The sequence below is a fragment of the Diadema antillarum genome, unplaced genomic scaffold, assembly GCF_040938485.1.
Source record: "Diadema antillarum isolate AM-2024a unplaced genomic scaffold, OU_Dant_1.0 seq00000462_RagTag, whole genome shotgun sequence".
NCBI lineage: Eukaryota > Metazoa > Echinodermata > Echinoidea > Diadematoida > Diadematidae > Diadema > Diadema antillarum.
Genome location: NW_027271433.1, coordinates 1,727,906 through 1,745,968, shown reverse-complemented (window position 1 = coordinate 1,745,968; position 18,063 = coordinate 1,727,906). Strand labels below are relative to the sequence as shown.

Genomic DNA, 18,063 nt, shown 5'->3' with positions numbered 1-18,063 from the left:
GAAGAAAATTCACAGCTGAACCTTCACCCCTCTGCTTAATATTTCCTTGCTTTCATGATGCTTTGTCCGTCTTGGACTACTTAACAAAACAATGTCGGAATTTTGGAGCTAGGGTATATTGTTCCAAGTTCATTGTGTCACTGCCAGCAACCGGGGATAGCCTGGTGGTAGTGTCGCTGCCCGGAAAGCAGTAGATGACAGGCTCGAGTCCCATGGTTCCTTTCTTCTGACATGTTTGTTGAATTATAAATCAGCACTTGCAATCTTACAAATTTCGTTTGTTAGGGGGAGACAAATTGCAGAAAATTCACAGCTGAACCTTCACCCCTCTGCTTAACATTTCCTTGCTACCATCAAATGAAGTCAAAAATATGGCATTGTACAACCGCCAGCAGAGGCAACGTAATATTGAGCCATATGGCATGTACGAAGGTATGAAAAAAAGTCTTTGTCCCATATGCGCCATTAAGATCGGCCCCTAAAATCGACCACTGGAAATATCATCACGGATCGTGGAGGCCAAATGAAGAGGTTGCAAGAACATAACAAAGGAGACTTTCGTTACAGAGTCAGTTGTGGAAAACACGAGCCCCTTGCCAGCAAGGAAGATCTCGATGACCAATCCATCATCCATCATGAAGGAGCTCGGAAAACTCCTGGAAACGGGATAACCCCCCCCCCCCCCCCCCCCCCCACACACACACACACACACACTCACACACACACCGTCATCAAAGCAGGTGCAAAGGAATGAACTGTACCTCAGGAAATACGTGATGCCAACATCACCACGCTCTACAAGACCAATTGAAAGGCGATTGCAGTGAATGTAGTCCTATGTAACTATACTATTGTGAATATCCCCCCCCCCCCCCCCAAGCATTTCGGGAAGACATTCACCCGCGTCTTTCTGAACAAATTGCAGTCACTTGCAGGACGGGTCTACCTAGTAGCGCAGTACGGCTTTGGAACAAAGAGATGAACGATTCGCGGTAGCCCCTACATGTATATTCAACAAAAGGCAGCTGCAAGTTGGAAGTGCAGCTAGCGGAGATTCCCACTGTACAGCGCCTTCATAGACCTGACCGAAGAGTTCTACTTGGTCAGCAGGACAAATCTGTTCACAATCCTGCAAGGAATTGGACGTCCCCTCCCCCACCCCAACAATGAGGCTCCTGGGGATGATCACATTCTTTCATTGTGCATGTGAAATGAGCCATTCAGTACGGTGGTCAAATAGGGTTGTGTCGGTCCTGGTCCTGAGAGCTTCACTTTTCGGTATCCTGCTCCTTCCTATTGCAGACATGGGCTACGCTTTCGAACAATCCGAAGAGGGTGCCTGCCTCCACACCAGGAGTATACTTACGGCTTCCTTCTCAACCTCGGATGCCACCTGCAAAGACGAAGATGCGAAAGTCCTCATTTGAGAAATGCTGTGAGTTGACGCGCCGCTCTGTGCACATGGTGCACGCCGAAGCCGGTCTTCAAGCTCTCAGCTGTTTCGCTCAACCCTGCAAAGAGCTTTGCCTCACGATCAGCGTCAAAAAGACCAACGTCCTGGGCCAGGATGTAAGCTCGGCCTCCTGCGACTCTATCGGTAAGTGCAACCCTTGACGTTGTAGAAGACTTCACATACTTTGGCTACACCATCCCAAGTAGTCTCATCCTGGACACTGAACTGATCTCATGAATCGGCAGGACACCTGTCAAAGAGAGCGCGGGGAAAATCACACGCTGACCATCGAGACAAAGACCAGAGTGTTCCACTTCTGCGTATTGTGTGGAAATAAGACCAGGACTCCTTACTCATGTCAAGAACGCAGACTCAACACCTTTCACCCACGTTGCCTCAGAAGGATTCTTGACACTTTATGGCACCACGTAATCAACAAGGACATCCTAGCACTAATGAGTACATGTACGGGCACATACTCTCAGCATGTTTGCATTGCTTACAAAGAGACGCTTGGGCTGCTTGGCCACATTACCTGCATGCAAGATGGCCGGATCTTACCTAAAGTCATTTTGAATGGCGAGCTTACCACTGGCCCCATACCAACAGAAAGGCCCAAAACCCGCGGAGAGATGTGGTTAAGTGGTTCCTCAAGGCGGATGGCATTGCATCAGGGGGCTTTGAAGCGGTAGCAACATACCTCAGTGCCTCAGCTTGCAACTTACCGTCGAATCAAGACATCAGAGCAGGCAGAGGAGGGAGGAACAGTGGGAAGAAAAAGAAGCACTAAGACTAGGGAGACCGTGGTCAACGCCTTCGGACGGCACTGGGCGTCTTCGTTGGCATCAAGACATGCCGTTCGAGGATCTGGCTCCACAGCCACAGTAGACGCCGCAGTATCACCACAGACTGACTTCCACAGCACAATCTTCTTTTTTCCCGTGACAGAGTGATGCCAGCAGTAACAACAACAATATGTGTAGCAGCAGCTAGCAGCAGCAGCAGCAGCATGAGTTTCATTTTGAAGAGACCATGATATTTGTAACAACTTTGTTGTTAGGAATTTACTTAGACCTATAAAATCCTAATCCTCCTATCAACATATTTCCCTCCTCAATCAACAAACAAACAAACAGACAACAAACACACGTACACACAATAACATGAATAAGGAAATCACAATTGGAACTTGCATAGAAGAACAAGGGAAATTGTATTTTTTTTTTGCTCTAGAGGCGTCAACTTCGAAATTAAACAATCGAAAGCATTATCACTTTGTTTTAATCAATTTTTCTCACACGTCCAAATGTAACGCCCCCTGCAAATTCATAATCATCACTCGACTTCTTAACCTTTAACCCAGACATTTTAAGTTGCTGTGGTTTTTACACTCTTAATAATCAATCTATAGCGAATGTACAACCTCTCTCTCTCCCTCTCTCTCTCTCTCTCTCTCTCTTTCTCTCTCTCTCTCTCCCTCTTCCTGAGGCTCCACTATCTATTCGTCTCCCTGACATCTAATCAACCATCCTTTTACCTTCATTCTACCTTTATATATTTCAACCAAGCTTTGAAACCTTCCCTGTGTATGACTTTCCCTTTATCTGTTTTCGCATCTTTTCTTTTTCCCAGTCTCTGTATCAAGCAATCTCTCCAAGCGATTCCTTTGCTAAGTTTGGTGCAGCTATAATAGCCCCTCCATCTTTATCGCAAGAAACACACAGCGTGACGCACGTGGGTGAGTAACGACCATTGGTATAGGAGAGCCTTGTTGAATTTGTGACTAAATCTCGACAGGCGCAACCTGAAGGATGCTTCCTATGCCGCATTGCCACTGGTGTCATACGTGACAGGGCCTTTAAGAATACAGTGTGAGCAGGGAGGTGGGAAGAGACCTCTTCCCAACTCCCTGGTGTGAGGAACCCTTTGAACCTCGGCAAGAATCTCAGGCCGTACAGGAGGTTTTTGGATGAGAAATGTGGAAAGAGAAAGGCAAAGGATTTAAACTGATACCCCTTTTACGCTTCATAAGGGATGGGTATAGTTTTGATTGAGATGGAGATTCAAGCTTTAACTTTTTGCGAGATAATTAGAAACCACTTATATGAAATATTAAAGAGCATAGAATTATAAGTGGAATTCAAAGTTTCCTTGATGAAAATCACTTTTGAAATGGCTGGGATATCCAAAAACAAAGCAAAAAAAAAAAAATGGTCCCAATAAGCGCTGGGTCCACCTTTTAGAAATACCTTTTTGTTTTTGGATATCTCAGCCATTTCAAAGTAATCTAGAACTAAGGTGGAGTTTTATAGATGACAGCAACGAACGTAAGATTTGCTAGAAAGTGGTGCCAACTTTATATTGGATTTGGCGTATCAGCCGTAGGTGAATGTTGGTACATTAATCTTTTGAGTGTGAGAACTAGAGCTATGTAAATATAATATGACTACCAACGTTTATCTAAAGTCTGCTATTGTATATTCCTGACACCTCACCATGTCGTCTGTGAATAATGATAATAATAATAACAACAACAACAAAAATGACAAAATTTCCTTAAAGGAGAAATTTCTCCACATATACATATGGATAGAGTGAGTGCAAAAATATCAGTAAAACATATCAGCGAAGTTTGAGAAAAATCGGACAATCCATTCAAATTATTTTTATGACGTCACTGTATAAGAACGGTATACTAAAGAAAATATAAAGAGACTTCGACAAAACTTCATTTCTTATGAAAAGTACACATTCCTTTGATGTGTTACTGACATATTTTGAAGGCAATATCATTCTCTCTGCTTTCTAAATGAGGCAAGTCAATCGTTCTTTCGTTTTAAATACATGTAACAGAAAATTTGAATTTTGCTAAATTTTCCTTCTGTTTTCGTTATATTGTTGTTTTGTCGTGATGTCACGAACTGCCGTAGTCTTCTCATCCAGGGCTGGCGGCACCGAAACTTTACAAATTCTTGACATATGAACAAATTATCCGATTTTCCTACAAACTTTACTGATGTGCTCTACTATTACTGCATTTACTCAATCCACGTTACATATTTTGGGAAACTTCCGATTTGATATCTTAACGGGTGCATGGACTTTCTTCTTTGACACTTTCCTATGTATTAAATATTGTATATATCATGTTCCTATATATTATCGATTCCAGACTGAACTTGGTCCACGAGGCCGAAGAACGTGTACTTCAAGCAAGAGAAACAAAACATAACAACAACAACCACAAAAAAAATCGTACGAGGGGATGGTTTGATCACACTGGCGTGTTCGTAACAGTGGCGTGACTTTGAACTCGGTTGACACAGAGTTTGCTTATTCATCGAACGCTTGTTCCTTCGCATCGGCAGGAAGAAAAAAACAATTTTGAGGGGAAACAGAAACGCAAGTGACAACAGCAACAACGGCAATTATCATGATTTCTGAGCGGTTTGTTGAAGAGCGGAGCAGCTGGCTTTGATAGACAGGAGATAAATGGAAGACATGAACATTGTCACGTGACCGCTTTGTTTAAAACAAAAACTATATCAGTTGACATTTTTTGTTGTTGTTAAGTAAAAGTTCATGGGCGAAGATATTGTGGTATTGTGGTCTTATCTGGGCACGACGTTAATTCGTTAAAGGGGAATTCCGGACAAGTCAGAAATTAGTCTGAAAACAAGGAGCACAACGGTGAAAATTTGATCAGAATTGGATAAAAAAGAAGGAAGTTATGAGATTGTGAAGTTTCACCAATTTTCACAATATATTTCTTGAAAAGTCAACGTTATATGCAAATGAGTGAGTTGATGATGTCATCGCCTCACAACTTGTCATACAGTTTGTACACAAAAACTTGAAATTCCCAGCTTTTTTTTTCGAATGCAAATATGTGTCAGTCTCAAATCTTATAAACATTTGACTTATCATCATTTTAATAGTTAGTCATCCAGGAATAACATGTTTTACACAGTACAACTGTAATAGAACGGTTTTGCAGAAATTAGCGAAACTTCATAATGTCATATAGCTTTCCTAATTTCTATTCGATTTTGACCAAACTTTACTCTTTCTTATTAGACTAACTCATAACTTGCCTGACATTCAGTTTTGAAATATCTAGTCTATTCTATCTGAAAGTAACCCTATGCGCGACGTTAAGTCTGTGAGAGTGGATAACAAAGAGATTGTAAAATACATCCTGTATTAAATAAGATATTGTTTCTCTGAAAACAAAGACTAGACTGATGTGTGTATCCCTACGCTGAGATGGAATTAAAGGAGAGATATTGTATTCATAGCTAAATGTTGACTTTCATAACGTAGTCCTAGACAGATTGTGTCCATCACAGAAAATGGAAACACGTACACGCATGCGCACACGTATTAAATTACGACTGTACCAATTACTCCACCGTTAACGTCTGCCCATTATGAGTATCTTTCTTGCAGAAAACTTGACACAGTATAGATAAAGGTAAAGACATAAATAGACCCACCTAAGAGTTTTTCAAAAAAAAAGGTTTCAAAATATGTATTATAGTATCTGGACTGAAGATGCAGAGGTACATTTTGTACATTCACCAAACGGTATTACTCAGGACGTGTTCTCAATCGAGATGGCTGCACACGATGGAAGTGACTTCAGAACCAATGATTGCATTATCACAGGACAAAAAAAAAAACACCAGCAGGCATGAATACATTTGTCACTGTTCGTTAGAAGAGGAAACAGCCACATGAATGAATGCACTCTTCACACAGCATTGGATCAACGTCTGCACACGTTAATTTACACCCAGACACATACATTATATACACAAGGATACAAAAGAAACCGAGATTCTACAACTCTCTCCTGTTTTTAAACCATTTTCTTCAAAATAACCCGCTCTCCCGCTTGAGTTTGAATTTTTCCCGCTCCAGCTGTGTGTCTCCAACTTTATATTTATTTTGAATATTATTCATTTCATATTCAAGCTTGCGGAATCACATTCTCTAGCTTGCTATTGATTCCAAGAGGAAGAGTCTTATGCTATAAGGAGATGCTTAGGGTTGGAGTGTCTGAAGGAATGCAAACATTCGTCTGGGAGAATCGACTCAAGATGTATCAACAGAAATAGAATGTATTTGCAAGGGATTAATTAATTTGTCTTTGTTATTAAGTAGAAGAAAATGTACCATTTTATCCTTTTTTAGAATTGTTGAGCAAGACGTATTTGTGTTGTTCTGTTCGTCTATTTTTTCTTTACTTCTTCTTCCATTATTTTTTTTCGGGGGGGGGGGGGAGTGAATGCTTATGACTAGACGATACCTTTCAAAGATGTCCATAACACCTGCTATCTATAGGGTAGGTGTCACACAACAGCATGCGGTATTGATCACGTGTCATATTCGTTTAGTTGATTGTCCATGATGGTTCCCTTGACACCCCGGGTGAAAGTGTTCCATGGAGCGGCGCTTACTATGCCTTCTTCTTTCGCTTTGTGTGCGCTTAGTAGTCCACTACTCATTGCTGAGTCATTACGATGAAGACAAATTTGAGAACATACGAAAACAAAGCACTTCATTATTAGATTTTATTTGAATGGATTTTGAAGTATTTTACATTTATGTCCTCACTCTCTTTCCGTCTTTTATTATTCCCTTTCTTTACGTTTTTATTATAGACTATTTCTTTATACGTTTTGTTCGTTATAAGTGACAAAACATCATAAGTTATATCAAACCATAGTTAGTGAGGTGAATATTTTCTGTAATAGTAATGTCTGCTATTTTCATGTTGAACTCCGTGTATACATATATATATATATATATATATATATATATATATATATAAGTAACAAAACTGCAACAAAGTTGAGAAAGGGCGGCGAGGCGCTCGAAAATTTGTGTGAAGAAATAAACCGTTGGTGAATACAGCATGAACTTTGTGGCAGTTTTGTTACTTATCTTTTTATCTTGCTAACACGTGGACTACCTTATCAACATATATATATATATATATATATATATATATATACATATATATGTATACAAATATATATATATATGTATACAAATATATTTATATGAATATATATATATATATATATATATATATATATATATATATATACATATATCAATATATGAAGAGCTTGCTTCCAAAAGGACCTAAATCCATTGAAAAATGAGGGATTTAGTGCCTTTTGGGGGCAGGAATATATATATATACACACACACACACACACACATATATATATATATATATATATATATATATATATATATATATATGTATATATATATATATAGAGAGAGAGAGAGAGATACATAATATTTGTTTGTATATCCCACGAAAGTAAATGTATACTTCTTTCACACACATCTGCAACCCGATGTTCCCGTAATTGATATCACACTGAGTCTTCATTCTTTACTTACAGTTTGCCATGTCATTACATTATAATAAAACAAATCAAAGATGATCAATATAGTACTATCAGAGCTTACGATGCATTAAATAGTCTTATTCATATTGTCTCGTTGGCAAACATCGTCCGTTGTTCTGTTTCGAGTTTTTCCACGGAAAATCTCTTTCTGACGACTAAACATAGACTTATAGTCTATTTCAATTGTCCTTATCACTGATTCTAATGATATCACCCTATAACTAACTTTATTTCGCAACTCTGCATTGCTGATATTGAATTACACTTGTGGTTGCAATAAAGAACATTTGTCAAACGAGTATCGGACTACAATATTTTCGATGCAATTGAAATACTCTCTTGGTATTCACCGAATGAAGAAATCTAGGCAAGTCTTCTCCAAAATACTACATCAGGCAAAAAAAAAAAAAAAAATTCCTTAAGAGTAATAAAAGTAAAAGTACATGTAAAAGGAAAATGATGATCCTTGAAGAGAAGAAGAAGAAGAAGAAGAAGAAGAAGAAGAAGAAGAAGGAGAAGAAGAAGAAAAAGAAGACGATAATGAATACGAATTATTATGTAGGCATATATAACCTTGTTTTGATACATAGATATTACGCTATATATACGTACTGTGATATTAAATATCGTCGTACGGTATCTAGTACATTACAGTAAACAGAAACCCGTTACTCGACCTGTGGTCATGACCGTTGATGGCAGCATTGAAGAATCACTGGGCAGTGCCATTAATCGCTCTCCAGCATATGCAAAAAGAAAGACTTTAGCCGATCCTACAGGCGACAACCGCTTCGGAAACACATGCACAACCGGCGCTTTAATAGACAATGAAAAAAAAAAAAACGTTAAGCTGTTTCCCAGACAGTAGTCATTCCTGTCTTGGAGTACATTATTGAACACTTCACGAACCGTCGTAATACCTAAAAGTGTAGTTGGGAGTTTGGCTTATCTAATTTAACATTAATGATACGCTTTGCAGCATCTGAGAGTTTGGAACAACATCGTGGCAACCCTGACCTATTCCTTGCACCGCCAAGACTGCTCACCTCGAAGATAAGCGACGATTTAACCAGCTTTCCATCATCTTCCAAGTTCAAACTCAAATTTTGTCTCTTCGAGACAGTTTTACCATGTTTTCAAATTTATTAGAGTGGTTTTTTTTTCTCTCTGTTTTTTTTTTAATCCAGTTAAGAGAAGCAAATGCTTCCCACTGGAGAAGTTAGAATGCACTTCAGATGTTTTAAGAGATGGGACAAATGACATATTGTTGTCTTTTCTCTCTATCTTTTTTCCGATCGTTGCCACACAAACTTACACCAAAGTTTATCGAGAACGTGTACCAGAGGTTGTGACGGGAGGTGTTTGTAAAGTTGGTTCATGTTCAAAATTTGAATACACTATAATAGGAAAACGTCACTAATGTCTCTGTGGATATCAGCAGTGATGTTTAGGCCAAGGTTATAACAATGTTTCAGATGATTATTGTATTCGAAATGTCAGGATAAAAATTACTCCGGTAAACAATATTTACGGTTGTTTCGGAACACGTAAACGTAGACTGTGTAGACAGGAAAGTCGAAACATTCATGTATGTACATTAAGGAATCAATTCACACAGAACCCACGCACAATCACACTTTGGGACAAACAAGGTTTTACATCATTTGATAGGCCAAAGGTACGATAATGCGAAGTTTCATTTATCCTAAGATTTATGAACGCCTTCCCTCATACAAAGTCACATATACAGTATCAATGGCAAGTAATCCTAACTGGGTTAACAGGTGGTTTTTTTTTTTCGTCTTTTTTTAAATTCATCTTAATCATCCTCTCTACATTAGATGACCCGGAAATATTCATGTGCTATAAAAAGAGGAAGATGCAAAGAGCAATAAAGAAGGAAACCGGAAATAGCGCAACGGTCCTTTCCAATGTACTGTATCTACACGGCTTCTTCATCGGATGCAATTTTCTCGTCCTTCTCCTCCTTTTCGTTGTCATGGGGATGACAGCGCTCGTACAACTTGTAGATGGCCGTGATGCCGAATCCCATGAAGATGCTGAGCGGACCGAACAGGGCGGGAAAAGTTAGCATGCGGATGAAAAGAGGCGTGCCCTTGAAAGCAAATGAGATGATGGCGTAGCAGAGTCCGACGTTCTGGACGCCGGTCTCGAAGCCGACAGTGCGGCACTGCGAGTGGCTCTGGCGGCACAGGAGGCTGAGGAGGTAGCCGGCAGCGAAGCCGCACCACGAGAGGGCCATCGCGCCGATCCAGATGGTCCAGTGGGAGCTGTAGAGGCGCGGGTTCATCACGCTGATGATCGCGATGCTGCAGATAATGCCGATGAACCCCACCAGACTGCACGGCTGTCGGGAATCAGAGCAGTGGGAGTACAGTAAAATAACTAGCTTTGATTTTTATTTTGATTTGACTCGATTTTATTTTTCCACATCTCAAACACAAATAACATGATACAATCGATTGAACATAAGACTAGACATAGCGTCGTAATTAAAAAGAAGACAAGAGAAGACAATTTTACGAACATGAAATGTGGGGGACCCACTAAAAGGCAGAGCTTATAATGTATAGGTCCCTTGGTGAAAATGTTGGCCTTGTTAAACAAGTCTTGTTAAACAAGTCTTGTTAGCTGTGATGAGAAATGACGTCGTGTTAACTGACTTACCATTCTTCAAGTGGTCGAAAACTATTTTTTCTTTGTACATACCTTTTCCTTCTTTCATTCTGTAGTTAAATATCATTATGTACAATTTCCTTCGGTCTGTTTATTTTATTCATTTGCAATAAGTGTCAATTTGAAGGGTTTAATTATAATGCTTTTTGTTCGTTCGTTTGTTTGTTTGTTTGTTTGTTTGTTTCCTTATTAAAAAAACTTCCTTTATTCTCCATATTATGCGTCCTTCCTTTTTCAACGAACTTTCTGTATCTGTCCCATTAGTTTGCAATATGACGACATTGAGAATGAAATAAAACAACATGAAAGGGCATTTTGGATGTAGTTTGAACAGGCAAGAATAATAAGGTAAAATATTCAATAGCTCAGCACAGAATGTACATGAAACATGGCGTCAGGAGCATGATGTCGGGGGTTTGATATTTAGCATCGTGTCATAAACTAGTTCGGTGTTAGCTTATGTGTACAATGGTACAATTTACCTTTCTTTTTTTTCTCAGTTGGTTAGGCACTTCACCCGTTTTTAAAGCTACAAAATGCATAACCTTGCCCAACGTAGCATGGAATTCATTAATACTGTTTAAACAAAGAATGATCGAGCCTGCGTAGACCAGGTGACTAGAATGGTCCGTCAATTAATTCTTGGGGGAGCACTCATTGTATTATTTTGCATTAAATGTTTAACATCCCGGTACTCTTTCTATTAATATTGCCAAATGCAGAATTGCCGTACCATCTATAAGAATACCAGGCACAGTCATTATGATCATGTGATATAATGAAGTTAAAATCCAACATGCCCTTTTGGTACAAATAACCTTCTATCTGCTCATGCGCAAAGTGGAACTCCGAACTGGTTTATTGTTGGACCCTAAGTGTAGGCCTGCCATCCTTATGGATCTCGTATGATTGAACATTGCATCTATTTGTATCCATTAATTCTTTACTTTCATTCATTAAATCATTCGCATATTCATTTATCCATTAATATTATGTATTCATATCGAGACTTGTCTCGCAATCGCCTATAAGTTCTAATGACTGATTACCGCAAAGTATGTAAGTGAAAATCTTTGTTGCTGGTATCAAAATGTATACGCCTTTCAGATTAATGTACTCGTCCTTGTGTGTATCATTATAATTACAAGAGTTCATGTCCAGCTATTTCCTGCCCCCCCCCCTCTCTCTCTCTCTCTCTCTCTCTTTGGCAACCCCTCTTCTTCTCCGTATGTTTGTCTGTCTGTATCTACCATGTCTTTGTCAATGTCCTTGACATCTATAATTCTTTTTTTTTTTTAAGATACGTGCTGTCATGTCTCCCTCTCGTGTCTAGATATCTTTCTATTCATTTTCCTCTTAAAATCATCTTCTGCAAACCTACCCTGTCAGCACTATCGTTTCCCATTTCAAACTAGGAATTATAACCACAGCTAAGGCACTGTCAAAGTTCGACGTCAACTCAGCGTTTGGTATGTTCATTCATTTCACTCCACGTATCTCCATCTTCACACGACCTTTGGCTGTTTGGCAGGACATGCAGAGGGAATGATGATTTTATGTTTTGTTACTAAAGCCACAAGAAATGCTCCGGAAATCGACGATCAGTTAGATCCTTTTAGAATCTACATTTTATTTTCAACTAAAGTTGAATGGGGGGGGGGGGGGGGGGGGGGAGGTGATCGCACGGATAGTGACTTTGTCTAAACTTACAACGTCTTGAAGTAACCTCCCTGCATGGTGATTCTTTTTATTTCTTTCTCTTTTTACCGTTTTGATTCAAAAAGTCAGTTTATCTCATAAATTTTGATTTTGGTTTATTGTTCATTACCAAAGATCACGCGATGGGTGGGAGAGACTATAGCAAGACAACAAAATGACAGAAGGCAAAACAGGAAGGAAAAATAAAGAGCCAGAAAATGTGCTGGTATTAGCTCTTGCTGGTAGTGAAGACACGCTTTAGACATATCGACAATCAACGATGTTGAGAGTGGCGGCAATATCAAGCGTATAGGCTGCATCTTCTACAGTGTGCATGTGCTCCGCATGATGATCCGCGTTATTGACTTGAATAAGAATTATGAGTACACCAGTATTACAGCAACACTTGTATATAGTTCTTAAGACAGTGCTAAATACCGCGCCCAAAACAGTGTTACAAAAATGGTATAGTAGTGGTGCCCGACAGTGCCTGATGGTTGCACGCACACGACCAAGAATAAACTCCAGTTAGGCCTCGGTATATATAGGTGATATATCATTAAACAGTGCAGAAAAAGGAAATAAAAAAAAAATGAGAAAATACGAAGAGAAGAAGGGGAAAAAAACCCCAATGAATAACAACATCATATTCAACAACAACAGCAGCAACAACAACAACAACGACGGCGACGACGACAACAACAACAAGAAAACAAGAGCAAGAAGAAAGAAGTGAGAGGAGGAAGATGACAAGGACATTATAGTATTTCATAATTCGAAGCATTCAATACATAGTGCTAGAATGAAGAGTAGCATTTCTTGAAAGTTGTCACCACAATCTGGCACTTTATCTGCAAGTGCTTGTTCGTTCTTCGGTTTCTACATAGAAAGAATTGTCTATGAGTTACGCTAGGAATTTCGACAGCATAGAAAGCGTGGTTCACAAAAGGGACAGCTATTACCAATGATTAAGGAGAGAAGATGTTATTTTTCGCAATCGGAATATGGTTTTGTGGGTTCAGCTCCTTCAGACCATGCAGTTTGTGAGAAATTATGCAGATTTGCACTTAGGACTTGAAGTGGAATGCCACCCTAGATCTTATGTAACGTTTGACAGTAAGTGATAGTGTAACACGAGTCACTATAAACTTATACAAGTCAGACAAGGTGATTAGTTAGCAATGATTCTTGAAGGGAAACGTAGCTACATTGAAGCATCAACCAAAAACATCCTTTTCCTAATTGATAATGTCATTTCGAATGGCATTGTAAAATTTTCGGACTGTCGTCTCTTTAAGCTGTATTTTTTTAATTCATGACAGCCTTCTGCATTTCTATCCCACCTCTAAATTCTACCATGATTAAGTCAGATCACCATTTATTTATCCTTCCTGGATAGCTCAAAACTAACGTGTATTTCCATTTTGTTATCAGACTATTGTACTATATTGTATTATAATAGTTATTTACATGTACCGATTATATGTCTTGTTGTTTTGTGCTTTTTTAAATTTGAAAAAAAAAACTATTTTATTTGTGATAAGTTCAATGCAGAAAACTCTAAATAAATCTGACTTTGAATTTGGATTTAAATGATTTGTTGGGGGAGTCGTGAAGCAACCCCGCCGTCGCCTCATTGATTTTGCAGAGAGTGGTTATCACGCATATCTCATTTCGTGAATAAAATATGTGAAAACTTAAAATTCCCTGTCTGTAGCATTTTCATGTAGGAGTTTAATCAGGTTTCTACCATTCTGTTTAATATTGTACCGTGATCATCAAACTGAAAATTGAACATGGAATGACATCTACATTTCATGGTGGCATCAATGCGTTAGAAAGTGACAACGTCTGAAGGGGCCTTGTCCGAATAAATCTACTTATCGTCATTGCAATGTCAAAAACATGAACATGAACAAAATGATTGCACATCAACGAACTAAGCAATGAACATTACAATTATAACAAGGCGTGCATTGTTATCATAATACGGGGAACGTTTTACCCCTATCGATGTGCCATGATAATGTACTTTACAAGCGAGAGGGGGGGGGGGGCTGTCATTCAAAGCGTATTAGTCGCCAGCTTGGACAACACATTAGGCCTATGCTCTGTTCGGAGCACACCAGTAATTATCACAAAATCTCTGCGTCATCTTTACCTTGATGATGACCATGGCCCAGCGCTCCTTCAGTCGTCGAAGAACCATCCCGATGCCGACGGGGACGACGATCAGCACGAGGGAGATGAAGATGTCGAGGTAAGGGATGGGTGTTCCAGCGGCCGTCCACCGGCGCGAGTAGATGAGCAGGTTAAGCGGCATCATCCCAATGGCGAGAAGAGTGGACAGCGTTGTCATGGTAATACTAAAAGTAGTAAAAGGTAGAGTTAACAAGAACGGAGATGTAAACTTTGTTGTGCGTTGAATTCCTAGGTGAAATTGACTTGTATTATACAGTCATGTAAGTATAACTATGTTATGTTTTTTATTAAAAGTTATAGCGATTATTTACGTGATTTATATAAATTATCAAAATGATACTGATAGGCTTAACAACGATAACAACACATTACTTTTGCAGTATGTTAAATATGCCGCTTACAAGTCGCAAATTAAGATTACGTATGAATAGCAATCATATAATGTGTAGGTGCCCCCTAGAAATAGATAAGCTACTTATTGCCTATATTCTGAGAATTTGTTGGGGATCAGGATGAAAATATTTGTACAATTAGTTTGGCCGAGATGGACTCGGTTTAGTGTTTAATATTCAAATTCATAATGCAATTGATGTCGTTACTGCTTTTTTTTTTTTTGGGGGGGGGGGGGAGATTAGAAGGAAACTTGGATTTGGATTGAAGAATTCACGTCGTAAATTGTCCAGGACAGTCAAAGCCTTTGAAATGTTTGCGATAAAATTTAAATTTTCAACGTCATTTTAATTTACCTTTACTTCGTCTTGGTTGAGTATCAGAATCAAGATCCAGTATTCGTAGGTATACTGCCATGTTCAGAACACAACGCAGCAATGCAAGGAAACTTTCATTCATTTTCCCTAGGAAAAATGGCAAAGTGTTTTGCTTGCTCGATACTAGATCCTTCGAAAAAAAAAACTGTTCGGGACGGGAATTTGAATATGTCCATTAGCAACCTGCCATATCAAATAAAGTTGAATTGAATTAAACTTTACTGAAATGTATTTACTTGAACTAACCCTTTTGATTTATAGATTTGTATTGATCTGGGTTGATTTATGATTCTTTCTACTTGGAGCTGGATTTACTTGAATTGTTCCAGCCTTCGAATAAGATCTGGATTGAACAGAGCTGATTTCAAATGAATTATTTTACCCTCCAGCCGACCTGTGGAATAAAAATCAAACTGAATTGATTTTACTTGATTTTTTTTGCTGCCCTCCTTGATGGAACTGAAATGATTTGAATCAAATTCGTGCTTAACCCTTGTTTGCTAACTTTAGCCGCCTGACCTGAGGCACACGTCTCCGTTCGTCCAGAAGGTGTAGAGGTTGGACAGACTGCCCCCAGGGCTACAGGCAAGGATGAGACAGCCCAGAGCGATCGGGCCATCGAGGTTAGTTACCCTGGCGTAGCCGTAGGCGAGGAGGGGTAGGATGACAAATTGTGAGATGAACCCGACAACTACCCCGACGGGACGGCGGAGCTAGGCGAAAGGGTTATCGATGAAGTCTCAGTCACATATACGATATACATATACCTTATTTTAAGTTCTAACGAGAAATTGAAAACGTTAACTAAATTATTGTACATGGAAAACCATTCTTCAATATTTGTAAATTGTACATTTCAAATAACAGCAGTATATTATTATGAATGGTGCTCTCTCTTTTAAAGAATCTGTTTGAAATGGACGGGACTATATACAGTGATTCTGAAATCGCAAAGCTATGTGGTGGACATTTTATGTTCAAGTTTCTATGGCCATGATGGCCTTTTAGCCCTTTAATTCCCCCTCCTTTTTCTCTTTCATTGTTTTTAATCCTGGTTGTTTTGTATAGTTCAATTGCATCATATTCATAATCTTTCTGTACAAACATTGTGATCACTCTGTAAAAAGGTAATGAATAAAGAAAGGTATTTATCGATTAGGTTGACCAGTACTTGACAATGAAAAATCTGTAAAGAGTTCGTACAACACCTTTCGCTTATTCAAGTTTGCTGTTCTTTGGCATTGCTTCCTTTTGTCTAAATGACGGATTGTCTCTTTTGTTGTAAAAGAAAATCTACACCAATGTACTTTTTCATCTGAAAATCAAACGAATAACCAGCAAATGTAGACTTGAAATAAGTTAATGTTTGCTATTTTAGAACTATATCTGAAGGCAGATGAGTAACATTTGTAGATTTTTGCGGCGTAATAACATCAAGAGCTTTTTGATCAAACAAGAAATAATTGGAAAGAATATGAATAATAATAAAAAATAAATCCGAAGGATGTGAGTCAGAAGATCAGTACATATCTTAAAGTTCATAAACTTACCACAATCTTGAAGTCCTTCAGCACGACCGACGCTCCCATGGCAATCAGCACGATGAAGAAGGTGATGCCGAGAACGACCTGGTTGGCCAGCTTCAGTCGCTGTACGTACGCCGATGGTTTCGGCGGGCCTCTGGCCGCCTCTGTGGTGGCGTTCATGAAGTCCGTCACCATATCCATGTATGGCGAAGGTTCGTATTCCGTAGTTTCCATTGTGTATTGTCTCTTACCTCCCCTCCCTAGAAATGAAACTCAGAGGATGTTATTCATGCCGTGACTGTCGGCCTTTATATTGTTTCAAAATCATCCCTGTGACGTTATACGTAGAAATATGACTTCCGCTTTCGATTTGACAAGTGTCTTTCACTTTCTTTCTTTCTTTCCTTTTTTTTTTTGGGGGGGGGGGGATATTGTTACCACTCATGATAGAGGTGTTGTACTTTGCCCCGATGAGTTTAGAAAATATCATATGGAATTGCGACACTTGATATTTGGCATATAAGTACAAGTAGCATATTCTTTTCCTTATGAGGTCCTACAGATGCGAGCAATCAGAATAATTCATCAAGGTGTGTATATAATTTCTTTGCGTCTCTAATGCTAGAATTTGAAAAGTCTGTACTTATTGTTACAGTGAGCGATTATGAAGGATGTAAGAGAGCGGTATAAGTATAAATCGATAGATCAATCAATCAATCAAAAATCAATCAACCAATCAATCAATCGACCAATCAATCAACCAATCAGCCAATCAATCAATCAATCAATCAATCAATCAATCAATCAATCAATCCTTCAACCAATTAACAATCAATCAATCAACCAATTAATCAACAATCAATCAATCAAACAACCAATTAATCAACAATCAGTCAATCAATCAATAGTATATCTATATCATTCTTTAACCGCCCAAATGTTTCACAGACTAATAAACCACGTCATGTCCTGACGAAATCCTATGCAATGTAGAAAAACGCGGGGAAACCCAAGCTAGTCGCGCTACCGAGAAGCTAAACCGTTAACCAGAATGTTCGACACGCCAACCACAAGTGGGATTGACCCACAATTCAACCAAACAAGCATCGACAAATGACGATAATGAAAATAACACGAGTAAGAATTTAAAAGATACATAATGAAAACAGAAGGCAGAGAAGAGAAAGGGAAGGAATAATCAACGGAAGGAATAATAATGAAGAGAAGAGTGGTTACAACCAGAGCAAGGGAAAGAAGGGTCATCAAGGAAAGGTAGAACATGAATCACA

The 18,063-nt window shown here is 38.9% G+C and overlaps 1 protein-coding gene across 1 annotated transcript; it reads right to left on the bottom strand.

The window, feature by feature from the left end:
* Positions 1-9,612: 9,612 nt before the first annotated feature.
* LOC139733152 (ileal sodium/bile acid cotransporter-like) lies at positions 9,613-16,975 on the bottom strand. The gene is made up of 4 exons (XM_071643993.1): positions 16,799-16,975; positions 15,768-15,961; positions 14,441-14,645; positions 9,613-10,252 (listed from the first exon to the last, which is right to left on the bottom strand). Exons 1-4 carry the CDS (start codon positions 16,973-16,975, stop codon positions 9,827-9,829), a joined length of 1,002 nt encoding a protein of 333 aa, XP_071500094.1. The 3' UTR covers positions 9,613-9,826.
* Between the last annotated feature and the right edge of the window lie 1,088 nt (positions 16,976-18,063).